The sequence below is a fragment of the Anser brachyrhynchus genome, assembly GCF_964034855.1.
Source record: "Anser brachyrhynchus genome assembly, chromosome: 3".
Lineage (NCBI taxonomy): Eukaryota > Metazoa > Chordata > Aves > Anseriformes > Anatidae > Anser > Anser brachyrhynchus.
Window position 1 is genome coordinate 17,813,267 of NC_137696.1, and position 16,319 is coordinate 17,829,585.

Consider the following 16,319-nt stretch of genomic DNA (forward strand, 5'->3'; position numbering starts at 1 on the left):
CGCTCCGCCGCCGGGGCGGGGCGGTGGCACGGGGAGCCAGCGGCACCCGGCGGCCGCCGGGGCTCGGTGGGGCTCGTCCCGGGGTCTGCCCCGTCCCCGCTGCGGTGGTGGGGCCGGGGGAGGCCTGTGCCGGGGCTCCAACGCCCGCACAGCGCAGAAGTGCTCCTGGTGTTTAGATGGGACCTCCCGTGTTCCAGCTTGTGCCCACTGCCTCTTGTCCTGGCACTGAGCGCTGCTGAAAAGTGCCTGGCTCTGTCCTCTTTGCACCCTGCCTTCAGGGATTTATACAGACTAATGAATCCCCCCCCCGTGCCCCCTCTTCTCCAGGCTGAACAGCCCCAGCTCGCTCAGACTCCCCTCATGGAAGAGGTGCCCCAGCCCCTTCATCACTTGGTGGCCCTACACTGGGCCTGTAGTCCAACCGGCCTGTAGTTCCCCGGGTCGTCCTCCTTGAAGACAGGAGTGACGGTCTTCAGGCACTTCTCACAGTCACCACGAATGGTCAAAGACGGTGCATCCCTTCAGGGCCCGTGGACTTCCTTAACTTTCAGTCAAAAACGTTCAGTTTTTCGTTACTTCCAGTTTACTTCAGTATTCCCTGACCCTGTCCTCTTCCACCAAGAGTACATCTTTGCTCCGGCCTTTCCTCCTGGTCTCTGGGACCCAGGATTCCCAAAGGCCTGAATGCGGTAGGTACAGGTTTCTATCTACCTCCTCTGTTAACATTTGTCTTAATTATAAATAACCATTAAAATTAAAGGCTAAATGGATGAGAGTTTGCTTTCTTATTTGATCCTGGAGCAAATACAGGTACCTGGCCAACCATTTCTACCCTTGGTACTAATGAAACTGATGAGGCAATTTCCGTGTATTACCACAACAACCAGCAATTAATACCAGCCGTAGAACTGCAGTTAGCAATGGGCTGGAGAAATCAGCGCGGTGCTGCATCAGCCTGTGGGGGCCAGCCCCTAAAGCTGTGGCACCAATGGAGAACTGTAAATATTTGCCTTTCCCTGCCTGCCTCTTGATTTCTCCATTATTACACGTAACCTCTGTTTATCCTCTCTTTCCGGAAGCACGTGGGTTCTCCCAAAATCTTTCTGTGTTCCCCATTAACTCCCAAGGCGTTGTTAAAATTTAGGGTATCAAACTGGTATTTAGTTAGATCATGCTTTACCTTTACAAGTCCCTTCGTCTCCTGTAGAGAGAAACACAGAATATTGGCGCTAATGAAGGGGAAACTGAGTTCCTAACCGCCACACGACGACAGGAAAGCTGACAGCAGGCGCACGACTGTCGCTATTTTCCTCCAGTCTCGGCAGCCGTCATTTCATGCGTGTACTGCACCTGCAGCAGGGCCGCGTTTAATGTCGCAAGCATGAGGTGGTGCTAACGCTCTGCTGTGGGGAACGCAACCTGGCACCCAGCTGGCGACATCCCATGGCCAAACCCGTCACCAGCGACAAGTGGCAGTGGCCAGACAGGGCACAGGTGTCTGATTTGTGAGGCCGAAACCTTTTTATGCACTGTTCATGTCTTTGCTCTGACGGTCTCGATACCATGCTTAGGCTTTCATCCTTCAAATGGAGATGATGTCTGTGATATCTTGCTTCGCCTTAGGAATTTCACGCACCGTGCACAGTCCCCTGTGGCCAAGTAGCATGGGGTTGCTTGTGCTGACGTGGGTTTTATAGTGCCAAGCCAGGAGTCTGTGTAGGAGTGCTCAACAACGGGCTGGCTGCGGTGTGACCTGTACAAGTGAAGCACCTCTCCTCTCGGTAGCAAAAGAGCCATTTCAGGTGTGTTTTGCTCCTAACCACCTTCGTTATTACCTTCTGTCCTGCTCTGCTGGGATCTGTTTTCTCCAAACTGCACTGTGAGCACTAGTACAGTCACAGGGCGGTCCCTCTACTACGGTGCTAAACTTTCCTAATATTATTCTAAAAAAATGGTACCTGCTATATAGGGGCTGGCGGTTGTGTTGTCAGCTGGGATGCTGTTGACCCAACAGCACTGATGATTGCAACAAGCCCTTCTCTCTTTGCTTTCTGTCCCACCTTTATCCACTTAACGATAACTTGTGTGCCCTGACCTAGCTCCTAGAGACCTACTGGCACCTGCCTGGGGGCAAGGATGGTCCAGTTTGGGCTTTGAGTATTGCTGTATCTCCTCACAGCTGTTTGCTGCAGGGAATTTAACAGCCTTGGTGCTGGGCCTTGTAATGACTAAGCTCCATCCCCAAAGCCACCAGGAGTCTGAAAGTAATGGATCTGGAAGAGGGTCAGGGAAACCACCTCATTTTTGGTCAAGAACGGGACCAGAAGCCTGCCACTGTCAGGAGATGCTATTCTGCTTGCAGCCTTTCAACTACTTCATTTAAAAGCAGTTTCTTCTTTCTCCTAGCCCCAAGGCCTGGGGATGGAGCTGCACACCCCAACCACCACCATCTGGGTGCTCCAGGACTGCAAGACCGGCTGCACGACGTCCCCCACAGCAACAAGGCCTTGGCCAGCACCTCGCATCTGTGGCATCCCGTATCAGGTGAGTGCTTCATCGAACAGCCCCTCAGCAGCAGGTACTTCTCTGCCCCCACACCGTGCCCTGCTCACCACCCCCTTCCCAAGCAGCCCAAAGGGTCAGCCCTCGCGGCCCTGCTGTCCACCCACTCTGGCCCACCCCCCGGCTCTGGGACCCTCAGGGTGGAAGCTGGGCAGGCCTCATTTCACAAGAGGTGATGGCGATGGAGAGAGACGTCAGAAGGTTTCCTTCTCTCTGCCACATCACGCCCAGACATCCCCCACCCTCCGGGGTACACATATTGGTGCAGGAAGCTGCCTCTGATCCCCATTCATTGACGATGAGTTTTCCCTAAGAACACCCCTCCTGCAAAGCATGGCCAAGACCCCAGATCTGTGCACAAAATGATAACATTTATTGAAAGAGTAATTTCTTTTTTTTTTTTTTAATACAAAAGAAAGCTCTGTACATAGTACTGTGATTACTTCCACATCCTTCCAGAAACACAACCCTGGAAACTGGAGGGGAAAAAAAAATCCCACACACACTTATGCACACACACGCGCGCACACATGCACACACACACACGCGCACACACGCAACCCTCAAACCAGTAAAATGAACTAAAAATGTCACCACACAATAAATGCCGTTTCGTCCCTGATACACAAGTGTTCTTACAAGTCTGCACTTAAATAAAATACACCATTAGCGTTTAACCAGCAGTTGCCTTTGGGTAACGAGGGAGGGGATGCAGCAAGACGCCCCGCAACGGCACTCCTGCCACCCCGGCCCCGCAGCCCTGCTCCACAGTGCCAGCACAAGCAAAGCGGAGCGAAGCATGGCCCCGGCGATGTGCTTGGGACAAGGGTAACGCGAGCCCCAAGCCCACCTTTGTCTCCCTGGGTGAACTCCTAGCTACTCGGCCTTCTCTTTCGGAAGCAGCACCGAGCGGCTTTCGTAGAGCTTCTGGTGCAACGCTCCCGCACGCTCTGAGCTGCGGGGGACACGCGGCTCAGAGCGAGGATGCTAAGGGGAGGCAGCGTGCAACATCACGGTCACCAGATGGGCCACTACGAGCCTGCCACAGGCTGCACGGCAGAACCAGGGCTGGCTACCCAGGGAGCTGTCTGCACAGGGGGACGTGGAAGGAACCTGTCCGCATCTGCGCACTAAGGCGCAGCGCAAGCTGAGGCTGCAGGGAGGGAAAGTAGAGCCCAGGTCATCAGCTAGGAGTTCAAGAGGTGCCACCTGCGCCACGAGCAGGGAGAGCGGCCACTGCTGGTCACTCACCCCCCAGAGAGGACCGGGGATGTCCCTTTGCTGCTCCACACCGACAGCGGTCACAGAACAGCCAGCGGCCCAGGACCAGAGGTGGAAGCGGCCACCAGAAAACCCAGCCCACCTCTGGCCGCCGGGCACACCGCAAGCCCCTGCGCCCCCTCCTAGAGGCCAGCCACTGCTTCACTTGCCTCCTGCCCCTTAAACCCGAAGTTACGGGTACGGAGTCCTCAGTGCAGGGAAGTAGGAAACAATCGTCTGGCTCGGGTCAGCTCAGTCCCTGGCACGTGCTGGTGGGCAGAGAGCGCAGCTTAAACGCTAATGCTGAGGGAACATGTCCAAGGTTACAATACAAACTCAAAAAGCAAGGCCCCCTTCCTGCCTCCATGCCCACCCACCCCTCTCCCATCCCCCTGGTACAAACCCCATGAAAACTGTACAGGAGCCAAACTTTTATTCCTTAAAGAATTACATAAATACTGAGTTTAACACTTAGAAAAATAAAGTCATTTTCTTTTTTTTTTCTTTTTTTTTTTTTTCTTTTTTTTTCCCCAAGGCTTCGTCTTTAACTTAAAAAAAATTACAGTAGCTGCTCCTTCCCCTAAGGGTTCAGCAGCTTCTTCTTACTTGTTCACTCTCCCTCCAGGGACAGGGCTAGGTAGCAGAGCCATTCACAGCAACTCCCATGCAGGACCAAGCATGCTCCAGCCCTTTTTTCCCCGGCCCTGCTGAGGCTCCTCCACAGCCCCGGATGGCCCCGCAGGTCACCCTGGTGCTCCGGGAAGAGCCTGCCGCCCGCCCAGCAGCTCAGCGCCCCGCGGGCTCTTCCCTTTTGACACTCGAGTTGCTTCTCCGCCTTGCATCAGACACAGAAATTTAGAAAGCAGCGGCTGGAGCTGCAGAGGGACGTGGGAAAGATCCGGCCACGTCCCCCTCGGGCGTATGGAGTCCGCAAGCAGTGCAAGGGCCGAGACGGGAGCGTGGGGCCGGGCTGGCCGCGGAGCCCCCCCGGGAGCTCTGCGGGGCATCGTTGAGCTCCTGGGCACCTGCCGAGCGTTTCGGCTGCCGGGGGCAGAGCCGGGCAGGCTGCAGAGCCGCCGGGCAGCCCGATGAGGAGGCACTGAGGGCAGAGGGCTTGCTGTAGTGCATACAAGGAGGATGGGGCCACGTGCCCGGCCCAACCAGAGATGCACGTCCAAGCTGGCCACTCGCTCCCCTGCGGAGCCCGGGGCGGGGAGCTGCCGCGGCCAGGACCCGTCACCCCCACAAAGGCACATTGCTGAGGCCGGCACGGCTCCGCTCCGGCTCCCGGGGGGCAGCTCCGGGCCCCACGCAGAGCGAACACCCACAGCCAAGGCGACCCGGAGCACCTAGAAGGATCCAGGGCCTCCAGCTGGGATCGGCCCCCCCCAGTATTTATTTACAGCATGGAGCGCACCCTCCCCTCGAGAGACAAGTTTCTTTGGCTGGCGAGAGACAAGCACAGCTATCGCAGCACCCCGACGCCCCCAAGCCCTGCGTGGCCCCGGCACAGCTCCTCCCCAGGTGGGTCCTGCAGCCCCACGCGCATGCCTGTGTGTGTGTGTGTGTGGGTGGGTGCGTGTGTGTGTGCATGTGTGGATGAAGGAAACGTGAAAAGGCAACAATAAATAACTGGTGCAGTCTGTACGAGAACGAATGGCTGCCAGCCCCAGCACCGGCACGACAAGCCAGGGACGGCACAAGGCCAGCAGCAGAGGCCTCTCAGTCACTCTTGGCGCTGTGCGAGGTGTCCAAGTTGACCACCTGCAGCTCCGTCAGGCTGCTGCCACTGCTGCTCTGCTGCCCGATGACAGCCATCTAGAGAGAAAAGGGAGGAGCAAGCACTGGGGGACAGCATGCCCTCAGACCAGGCGTGCCAGCAGCCAGGGTGGCGGCGTCCCTTCTAGGCACCTGCCCAAGGAGAGCGAAGACCTCCTCTACCCACGGGTGGGTGGCACCGACAGCTTCCCCAGCTCTCTGAGACCCAAGGACCTGCCCTACCCAAGCGCCCAGGTCCCCAGAGGACCGACACTGGGGGCAGCGCTGCCCCACAGGAGAAGCGAGGACATCCCCCCCGCCACAGCCCCAAGCACCACTCTGCACCTACCTGGTGAAGCTGGACAGCCGAGACTGGGATCTGAACGGTGCCTGATGGGGCTGTCAGGAACACCTGGGGGACACCACCTGCCACAGACAGAGGGAATGACACAAATGACGCCGTTTTCCAAACGCTGGGCGTTGGGCACAAACCCCCAACCCAAGCCTGCATGCGTGGCTTCGCACTGCTTTGTCCCCTCCTGCACCTGGGCATCCTCTCCCGTCTCCTAGCTCCCCCTGTTGTCTGCCCCATTTATAGGATTATTAAGGTTGGAAAACACTTCCACGCTCCCCACACCAGCAACCCTCACCCTTTCCCCTAGCAAATTGTTCAAGGAATCCTGTGCACAGAGGAATAGATACGGATCAAAAAAAAGAATACACTGAGCATCATCCTTGCCAGGGCTTTCTACAGGCACTAGGACTGCCCAGAAGAGAACCCTCGGGAACAAACAGACAGCAAAAACACATGCAAGAGAGGGTAGCACCGACGCAGAGAGCTGCCTTACCCTGATCCTGGACCTGGCTGTGGGACACCTGCATCGCTGAGGGCGCCTGCGAGAAAGCGTTGAGGACTGCGAGCCCGCCATCCGCCAGGCCGGAGGTGGGCGCGTACATCACCGCGTGCGGACTGGGGTACATCATGTGGCCGCCCACCGTGGTTGGCACAGACGATGTCATGATGGTCGCTGGGAGGGTCACTGGCACCGGGACACGAGAGAGGTGAGTGTGAGTGACTGCTCAGCACCGCCCGGGCTCGTGGGAATCCCCATCCTGTTCCCCTCAAGCTCTTCAGGAGAAACCCCGGGGAACTGGGTAGCTTATGTCAGGGAGGGTGAGAGGGCAGAAGCCTGGGGGCCAAATATCCCAGGACTGAATCCGACCCGTGATGCAGGTGTCGTGGTGAAGCTGAGCAAGCTGTTGAACCGGGTTCAGCCTGCATCCAGGCACCCAAAATCAGTTTGTTTCTCATTTTTGGACAACAAAGGTGTCCTCTGCACATACATAAAAAAGTGACAAATACAAATGAGCCAATGCCTTCTGCAGGGCGCAATGCTGGCTCAGCAAGAAATCCCCTGAGAACTGGGAAGAGCCTGGGAACTTGTTCTCAGCTCCTTGGTACAGGAAAGAGCAGGTAACGTATGTGGAGAGGCTCTGAAATCCCCTCTGAGGTGCGCTGTGCGCAGCAGCACCTACCCAGAGGTAGCATGGCACTGGGGCTGGCAACAGGGGAAAAATCCGCCTGGGAAACTGTCAGAAAGCGTGGGGTAGAGTTGAACTGAGTGATCCCGGGCAGGAAGCAGCTCTGTTGGTGTGGGCTGCTATCAGCAGTGGTTAAGGAGAGAGAGTGTGGTTAGCCTAAGGTCCCAATTACCTGTTCCGCTGGAAGAGGTCTGGGTAAGGTCAGTGCTGCTGTCACTGGAGGGAGACGTTTGCTGCGGTGCCTGGTGCACCTGGATTGCTTGGACAGGGACCTGCTGAGCCATGGTACCACCTGGGGAGAGAAGGGAGCCCTTCAGCCCGAGCATTTGTCCCCCTCTGGCCACACAGGGCTCCTCAGCGTGGCTCAGCACCGCGTTGGGGAGGGCTCCTCCCTGGCGCACAGGGGCCAAGGAGGCATTAGCTGGCCTGCAGGGCTCTGGAGAGGAAAGGAAATGCCAGAGCAGCTTTTGTCCAGCGTCCAGGCCCAGTTCAGGGATGCCTGAGGCCCTCATTTCCATTCCTGGCTCCACCAGGACACAGCGCAGAAGATGCTGGGAGGAGAGGGCCCCAGCACTGCCCACACTCAGCCAGCCCCGCGAAGACGGGCTCGCAGCACCGAGCAGAACAGCGAGAGCCCAAAACGCTCAGGCCTTCACCCTCTGGAGCCCAGCACCATTCTCCAGCAGGCACTCAGGGCACGGCCACCTCACCCAGCTCCAGCAACCTCAAGGACACCACGGTGCCCTGTGCAGGAACAACCACAGCCACCAGGACCACAACCTGTGTACCCCAGAGCCGCAGGGGCCCGGTGCACTCGCTGCACAGCTCCTCAGCGAGGCTGTGCCAACACAGAGCTCGGCACAGAAAGCTCCCCTCAGGCTCAGGTCTTATCTCCAGAGGAAAGAGCAAAGGACGCCAGAGCAGGAACCACAGGCCACCTGGCCTGGGCTGGGCATCTCCCCGCACACCACACCGGAGACACACGTCCGTCGTCCTCTCAGCTCCTCCAGAACACAAGGGAAACCCAGGCTCCTCGCACGGGACCAAGAGACCCATAAGAAGTCCAAGAAAGCACGCAGGCCGTCAGGCTTACCGACTTGGACACAGCCAGGCAGGACACAAGAAATACTCTCTCATCCCCAGGTGATGGCTGCTCTGAACCCCCTGCCAGGGGCATGCCCAGCCCTAGCACAACACCCAGGAACATGAGGAGTTCCTGCCGAGGATGATGCCTACCAGACAGCACAGCAACACCTCCACCTCCTCCACGCTGACTCTTTCATCACCTCTGCGCTGCGGTTCGGTGACCGACTGCAGACCCAGGCACGAAAGCAGGGGCAGCTGCTCAGAGCTGGAACCAGCACTCGAAACCACATCCACCGCGCACCTGAGCCCCCACGGTCTCCTTCCATCACTCCTCCCAGCACAGCTGCACCAGGGACCCCATCTCCTGGCCCCAGGACAAACTCCAGGGCAGGGGGCAGACAACCTGCTGCCTCCCCTGCTCTCCACCTGCCCGTGCCGAGCACTCTGCCCTGTCCTCCCCTCCGTCCCCGGAGCCGCAGCCGGGATCGCCCTGCGCTCAGCCTCCTCCGCGCGCCCACCTCAGCTGGGGTCAGCTCTCTAAGCAGGACCGGGACCCCCTGCAGGAGCCTCCATCCCCCCCAACCTGAAGCAAGCGGAGGAGAAGCGAGTGCTGACCTGTCAGCGACACGATCTGCCCTCCAGCTCTGGCAGGGAAGCGGAAGACTGTCTGCTGTGCCTGCTGCAGCTGTCCAGCCGTACCCGTGACCACCTGGCCCTGCTGGCTGGGAAGAGCCAGGGAGTGCGGCTGTAACTGAGTGAGAGGAATGGTAGGGGTCCCCGGAGAAAGGGAAGCACCTGCCAAAAGGAGGGAGAAAGAAAGGCTCCGTCACCACCAGCTCTTTTCACTCCCTCCGGGCTCCTCGGTGCTGCCCCGGGGGCCCCCGCTCGGCTCCCTGCCACCCTTCCCAGCAGCAGGGCCAGCTAGCAGCGCCCTAAGGGAACGGTCACCACGAGACCCTTCTCGAGCAAAGCATCCCAGCTGGGGTCACCCTACAGCAGCAGCCGCTGCCTCCACCTGCCTCTAGGTCTCCTGCCCTCCGGCGAGGGCGGCGACACGCTCCAAGCACGGAGACGGACGGATGGACAGACAGACAGACGCGGTCCTCAGCCCTGAACGCCACTGACCTGACATGAGGGTGAAGCCGGTGGGTATCTGCATGAGGCCCCCGGACGTCACAGCACTGGCTCCAGTAGTCTTCAGCACGGTCCCGTTGGCACTGGTGACGGCACTGGGGCTGATGCTGGCAGACACTGGCGCCAGGTAATTCGTGATGGGGAACGAGGGGCTGCTGCTGGCCTGCATGGAGGTCGAGGTGGTGGGGGCCGTCTGGATGGTGGACGTCGTCCCCGGCAGGTTGGTGACGGTGAAAACCGGCTTCAGCGCGTCCTGCGGAAGGAGAGGTGGAGACGGGTCAGCGCCCCGGCCTCGGCAGCCGCGAAGCAGGATCTTGGATCTGCCGGCGACCTCGCGAGGGGGGTCCCCGCTGCCCCGGGGCGGTCACACCTCGCCCGGCGTGCCTCCTCCCCGCAGACCCCCTCGGGGACCCCGCCGGAGGGCCGTGCCACCTGGGAGCTGGCGGCACGCCCGGGAAGGGTTAAGGCGGCCACGCTCCCAGCCCTCCCGCTGCACGGTGGGCCCAGCTCTCCCACGTGCTGCGCCTTGTTCCCAGCTTGTCAGGCTGCCAGCAGCCAGGAATTCACAGCTCCACGAACAGCTAAAAAAGGGAAGGCAGCCCATTTTAGACAAGGGGGGAGCCAATCCCGGGCACTCAGCCCTGCCCCAGGGCCCGGGGAGGGAGGAGAGCAAAGCCCCTCCGCCTTGGCACCGCGGTCCCCCGTCCCCCCCCCCCACGTCCAAATTAGCAGAGGCACGTGATAACGGCGCGGCGCCCGGCACAGCCACTTTCCATGAGCTCAACCACAAACTCCTGCCGCGCCGCACGGGGCCGTGGGAGCTGCGGGCACCCTCCCCATGTGGGCGAGGGGGCAGAGCTCCCCGCAGCCCACCGGGCCACGCAAGGAAGGGTCCCGTCTCCAGCTGGAAAAGCAGGGTCCCCCCGTCCCCACGGGTGCACAGCCCCCAGGATACAGCCCGCAGGCAGCCCAGCCCTTCGCATCCCCCTGGGGACTGGGAGAGGCATCCCAGGAGATGCACAGTGGGGTCCCTGGGACTGCTTTGAAAGCACGAGGGCAAACCTCAGGACGATGAGAAGAGCGAAGGAGCCAGGCCAGCATGCTCTGACCACGCACACCCCATCTCTGCCCTGCTGCAGGTCCCTCCGATCTCTGCTACATCGCTCTTGGGCTGGAGGAATTGAGGGAGCTGGGGCAGACCTTGGGACTGGGACGCCCACTGCCTTCTCCCTGCCCATCTGGGACGCTCACAAGCCCCTGGGCACCTCAGCTCACCCCAGCACCCTGCAAAGCCCAGCCTGCGTGCATGGGGCCAGCCTTCAGCAGCAGCCAAGCCCCGGGCCACCCTCAGCACAGGTCACCCAAGGGACTATGGACGAGCCCAGGGGCAGCCCTGCAGGTCCTCCCCGTGCTGGCCCAGCTGCACGTCCATTCCCACCCCGAGCTCCGCTTTGCAGAGCAATGCCTGAGGAGCCAACACGCAGCACAGTGAGACAGAGGCGTCTGCACAGCCCCACGCCGCTGGGCACGCTTGATGCACGTGCCACAAGTGAGTGAGACACAGGGCATTGCCCAGGCCGCCTGGTGCCCAGCCTGGACCACAGCAGGGTGCAAGGAACCTCCTCTCTCTCGAGGCAACCCAGTGCATGGGGCGCTGCTGACCAGCACGGCCCAGACCCACCACCAGCATCGTTACGGGGACACCAAAGGACAGCTGGCCTTGGCAGCATGCAGGAGATGCCGTGCTGGTCTCCAGCACCCGCTCCCCGCTCCAGCTGGGGCAGGAAGCCCCACTTTTCCCCCCCCACTCCGAAACGGATCGCCCCGTAAGTGCCACCCCTCTGCTCTCACCCCAACGGATGCCAGAGGCCAGCAGCTGTGAGGCCGTGGCTGCAGTGCCAGGAGCAGAGCATCCCCCTGTCCCCGCTGGGCTTGTCGCAGCGGGGGAACCTCGCAGAGCTGCTGCTGGCTGCAGCATGAAGGAACACCAGTGGGCTGCATCGCTCCCCGCTCTGCTGCTGCAGCCCACTACCAGCAGCTCTTGTCCGCACAGAGGTCGCACCCGGGACACCCAGCAGAAGACGCAGGGCTCCTCCAAGCCCTGCACCAAACGCTGGCTGTGGCCACGAGACAGCCCACGCAAAGCACCACCTCTTGAGAGCGCTGGGACGGAGCTCGCAGGGCGCTGAGCGGGGCTTGCACCAGAAAGCAGGCAGGAGACCTCTACAGAGCAACCACACGGCGAGAGCGCGCTTCCTCTGGGGCCACCCGGCGCCGTTTCCAGCGGAAATCTCAATGGATGTTGCGTGGACGAGCCCCGTGCCAGGCACGGGTCGGGTGGCACGCACAGCCCTTCCTGCCCCTCCGAACTGCTCCGTGCACGCACAGCGCGCCTCGGCACGAGATGCCCGCGGGATTTGTTTGCCTTCTCCCCCCCAAGGAGAAGCCCCGAGTCCTTCCCAACAGAGGCTGCACGAGGGAGGGAGCGCCGGTGGCCTCCCTCGCCCACTGGCAGAGCTCACGGGGGGGGTCAGGGGCACCCAGGGAAGTCACGCCAACCTGGGGTAACCGGGGTCTCCGCCTGCAGGTATCGATCCCCCTCCCTGATATCTGCGGGGCTCAGCAGCAAGGCCCCTCTGCCTGGAGCAGCAGCAGCGCTCACCGCGGGGAAGAGGGCGCGCAGCAAGCGGGCACGTGGCAGCACCATGACCCCGAGCATCCCCGTGGCACCCAGCAGCGCGCTGGGCACGTCTGCACCCTGCTTCTGGGGGCTCACCAACAGCACAGGGGTCCCAAGCGCCCTCTCTGGGGTCTCTCTGCTTTGTGTTTAGGGGCATCCAGACAGCGAGAAGGCTGCTGGTGCGGGGCTTTGTTCGTGGGGCAGGGTGCTGGCGCAACAAGCCCGCTACGCATCCCACCAGCAGAGCTGCAGGAACTCACAGCACCCCGCAAGACCCCGCACGGACCCAGGAGTCACAGCAAAGCCCCCAGCTCCACGTCCCATCCCTCCCCAGCCACCTGCGCATCCAAGCGCCACGGACACGGGGCCAGCTTTTCACACCCAGAGCCCCAAGGAGCTGGGGACGCAGGGGACACCCCATCCCACGGACCTTTTTCCCTGTGCTGGGGCAGCGACCTGCGAGCAGGACCCGCCTGACGCCGTGCCCTCTGCGACACCCCGGGCCGGGGGCCACGACCAGCAGAGGCAGGCAGGGGCCGGCGCCTGCAGGGCCGCCGGGCAGGGAGCAGAAGCGGTCGGTCCAGCCAAATGTTTCCATTCCCCATGTCCTCCCTGCCCCCTTCCAAAACAGCACCAAAGCAAGAGACAGCTGCAGCTTATAAGGAATGTGAGGGGCCCTGCCAGGGACTCTGGCGAGGGAAACCAGGCCTTATAAGGCCATGGAGGCAGAATCAAATTTTTATCAATGAGTGCAAGCGCATGGAGACGCCCGGGGAGAGATAACAGCGCCGAGAGCTGCCCGGGGGGCGAGCCGGGCCGGTGGGGAGCCTCGTGGCCGGGGCCAGGACACCTGCCGCCAGCCTGCCTGCCTCTGCCGGGCCCGAGGAGGAGGCAGCCCCGAGGGCTGCTGGAGGGGCAGCAAGAGGGGACGTGTCCCCAGGCGGGCGCAGGGCCGTTACCTTGGTCTCCCCGCTGCTGTCCGACTCGGACACCTGGTAGGTGAGGTCGGTCTCCTCGAAGCCCGTGGCACTCATGCGCTGGTCGGTGGTGGGGTCAGAGCGCGGGGGCGAGTCGGGGGAGTTGAGGCACGTCTGGATCAGCGCCTTGCCCGTCTCGCTGGTGATCATGGGCTGCAGCTTCCGCGTGGCGAAGGTGTACACATGGCCCGTCTCGCTGGCCACCAGCAGCAGCACCTGGGTGCCCGTCAGCGTGGACAGCTCGTAGGCCTGCGTGAGGGGGAGGACAGGGAATCAGGCACACATGCATGTAGGGCCACCTCGCTGCCGGCCTCCCGCCCCCCCCAAAAAAAAAAAAAAAAAACAGGAGGACCTGCGTCCTCTGCACCCAACTTGGGCCCCCCTAGCGGGGCTGAGGCCAGCCTCTGGCCAGACTTGCAGGAGACCTCTAGGGGGTAGAGGCCAACCTCCGGCTGGTCTCATAAAGACCCCCAGCGGGTTGAGGCCAGCCTCCAGCCCATTTCATAGAAGACCCCTGGGGGGGTCGAGGCCAGCCTCTGGCCGGTCTCATAGAAGACCCCCAGAGGATAGAGGTCAGCCTCCGGGCCGGTTCACAGGAGACCCCCAGGGGGTTGAGGCCAGCCTCTGGCCGGTCTCATAAAGACCCCCAGGGGGTAGAAGCCAGCCTCCAGCTGGGCTCACAGGAGACCCCCAGGGGGTTGAGGCCAGCCTCTGGCCGGTCTCATAAAGACCCCCAGGGGGTAGAAGCCAGCCTCCAGCTGGGCTCACAGAAGACCCCCAGGAGGTGGAGGCAAGCCTCTGGCTGGTCTTAAATAAGACCCCCAGAGGGTGGAGGCCAGCCTCTGGCCAGGTTCACGGAAGACCCCTAGGGGGGCAGAGGCCAGCCTCTAGCCAAGCTCGCAGGAGACCCCCCGGGAGGTCGAGGCCAGCCTCCGGCCGTTCTCCCCGCAGACCCCCGCACCCCGTGAGGCCGCAGCAAGGCCACTCGAAGCCTCCCCCCACCCCCCCACCCCACCCCGGAGGCCGCCCCGCCACGACCCGGGGCGGCCCATCTCCCTCCGGCTGGCGGGCACCGGGGGCTCCCTCCCCCCGCTTCTTCCCCAAGGCCGGGCGCATCCGGCCCCGGGGCGGGGGGAACCCGCCGCCGTTGTTTCCGGCCTCCCCCCCCGCCTCCGCTCCCGGTGCCCCGCCGGCCTCCACCTTCTTCATGATGCCGGTCTTCCTCTTGCTGAAGGTGGTGTAGCGCCGCAGCTTGTTGTCGATGAACTCCATCTTGATCTTCACCCGGCCCCGCGTCTTCTTGCCGGGCTTGGCTCCGCTCACGGCCCCGCCGCCCCCTCCTCCTCCTCCTCCTCCGCCGCCGCCTCCTCCTCCCGCTCCGTACCCGGAGCCCGCCGCCGCTCCCGGGCCCACCGCGGGCCCCGCCGCCGCCGCCGCCGCCTCCGCCAGGCCCCGCTTGATGCCGCGCCGCTCCCCGCCGCCCAGCTCCTCGTCCTCCGCCGACTCCGAGTCGCCCTCGCTGCCGCTGTACAGCGCCTCCCGCTCCAGCCGCCCGCCCGGCGGCCCCGCCGCTCCTCCCCCGGTGCCGCCGCCGCCGCCGTTCGCCCCGCGGGGCACCGCCGAGCGGCCCAGCGCCGAGCCGCGGGCCAGGGCAGCGGCGGCAGCGGCGGCCCCGTTGCCGGCCGCGGCCTGGCTCGGTAACATGGCGGCGGCCAGCGCGGGTCGGGCCGGCTGGGCTGGGCTCAGGCCGGCCCCGCCATGGCCCCGCCGCCGCCACCCGCTCCTCCGCCGCCGCCCCCGCCCCGCCGCGCCGCCCCCATATAAAGCGCGGCAACCTTGCCTTATATGGGCACGCCGCTCCTTATATGGGGAGAGCGGGCGCCCCGCCGCCGGCCGCCGTCTCATTGGGCGGCGGGGGCGCGGAGCCGCCGGCCGATTGGGCGAAGAGGAGGGGGGGGGGGCTATTTGCATAGCGCGCCGGCGTCACCCGCCGGGTGGGGAAGGCGCGGGGCGCTGCTTAAAGGGGCCGCGCCGCGCGGCGTGGACGGGGCGGCGCGGACGGACGGGAGGCGGCGAGGCCCGGGGAGGCCGTGGGGAAAGGACCCCCCAAGGACACCCCCCCACCACCCCCACCCCAGGGCCCTTCCAGGCCTCCATCCGCCTTCCCTGCCCTCGTATCCATCAAGCTGCCCACCCCAGCCTCAACCCTACCGGAGGACGGCCTCCAGGACAGCCCCCGTGCTCTCCCGGCCTCCCTCCCGGCCTCCGCCTGCCCCCCAAGAGCATACCCAGACCCCCCCCCAGCAGCTGTAGAGGCCGGGCATGAGCTGCCCCAGCCTCCCATCCTCCGCTGTAGGGGCTGGGTGTGAGCCTCGCCAGTCTCCCGGCCTCCGCTCAGGGCCAGAAGGAGCGGTGGAGGCCCAGGGAGGCTGGGGAGGCCGCGTGAGCAGGACACGCGTTGCCCCCGCCGTGGGTCTCCGTGTGTGGTAGGAGGCCACCGCTACCTTCACGTCCCCCAGAGGACAGAGTGGAGGCCTGGCAGCCTCCAGGCGGGACAGCCTCCGCGGGCGGTCAAGGAGACGTACGGGGCCGGCCTCGGGGCGGTAGGGTCCCCCCCAGGAGGGAAGCAGGGCCTCCACGGGAGGCAGAGCCCACGCGGGAAGGATGAGCGGAGGCACGTGGCCCTGCCAGGAGAGAGCCACCACAGCCCTCGGGGAGCCCTCTTCCCTCCACGCACCCCGTCCGAGCCCACCTCCACCAGCGCCATTCCTGCCTCCTGAGCGCCCCATGGGCCTCATCGCTGGGGGGACACGCGCTCGCCACCAGCCCTCGCAGCCGCCTGCCCCTCCGCAGGGCCGGCCTCCTGGAGCAGAAACAAACACCCCCCTCGCGTCCCCCCCAGCGCCGTGCTCCTCCAGTGAGCACACATGCCATTTATAGCTCCCGGCGGGGCGCTGGCACTCACATGCCTCCCATCACATGCCCCTGGCCACCCTCCCCGGGGGGGCCGAGCACCGGCCACACCTGGTGCAGGTGACCCCAGGATGAGCCAGGTCCAGAATCCGTCAAGAACCCGCTCACCAGCCAAGAAACGGGACCAAAGAGCAGGACGGGATGATAACAAAGCTGCGGCGCGCGCCTAGGAGGTGGGAGCACCAAACAGGAGGTAGCCCAAAACATCCCTTAGAGCCCTGGCTTGAGCTTAAATGCAGCTCCCGGGCCACCTCCCTGGGCGGGGGCACCCAGCTGAGGCTGCTTACACCAATTTGCTCCCATTACTTCCCTGCAGGGCAGGAGATGAAAGCGGGTCAAGCCACAAG

The 16,319-nt window shown here is 63.2% G+C and overlaps 1 protein-coding gene and 1 long non-coding RNA gene across 4 annotated transcripts; one reads left to right on the top strand and one right to left on the bottom strand.

Annotated features, from left to right (window-relative positions):
- Positions 1-115: 115 nt before the first annotated feature.
- LOC308191797 lies at positions 116-4,708 on the top strand. The gene is made up of 2 exons (XR_013948282.1): positions 116-1,802; positions 2,407-4,708. It is a non-coding gene; the product is annotated as an uncharacterized lncRNA (long non-coding RNA).
- SRF (serum response factor) lies at positions 2,917-14,798 on the bottom strand. Of its 3 annotated transcripts, none has more exons than XM_080584630.1 (8): positions 14,200-14,798; positions 12,982-13,248; positions 9,334-9,595; positions 8,824-9,003; positions 7,295-7,414; positions 6,429-6,620; positions 5,930-6,006; positions 2,917-4,125 (listed from the first exon to the last, which is right to left on the bottom strand). In XM_080584630.1, exons 1-8 carry the CDS (start codon positions 14,701-14,703, stop codon positions 4,120-4,122), a joined length of 1,608 nt encoding a protein of 535 aa, XP_080440756.1. In that variant the 5' UTR covers positions 14,704-14,798; the 3' UTR covers positions 2,917-4,119. The 3 variants fall into 3 exon arrangements, with proteins under 3 accessions (XP_080440756.1, XP_080440755.1, XP_080440757.1); XM_080584629.1 differs by having other exon boundaries at positions 2,917-5,640; XM_080584631.1 differs by lacking the exon at positions 8,824-9,003 and having other exon boundaries at positions 2,917-5,640; positions 14,200-14,796.
- Between the last annotated feature and the right edge of the window lie 1,521 nt (positions 14,799-16,319).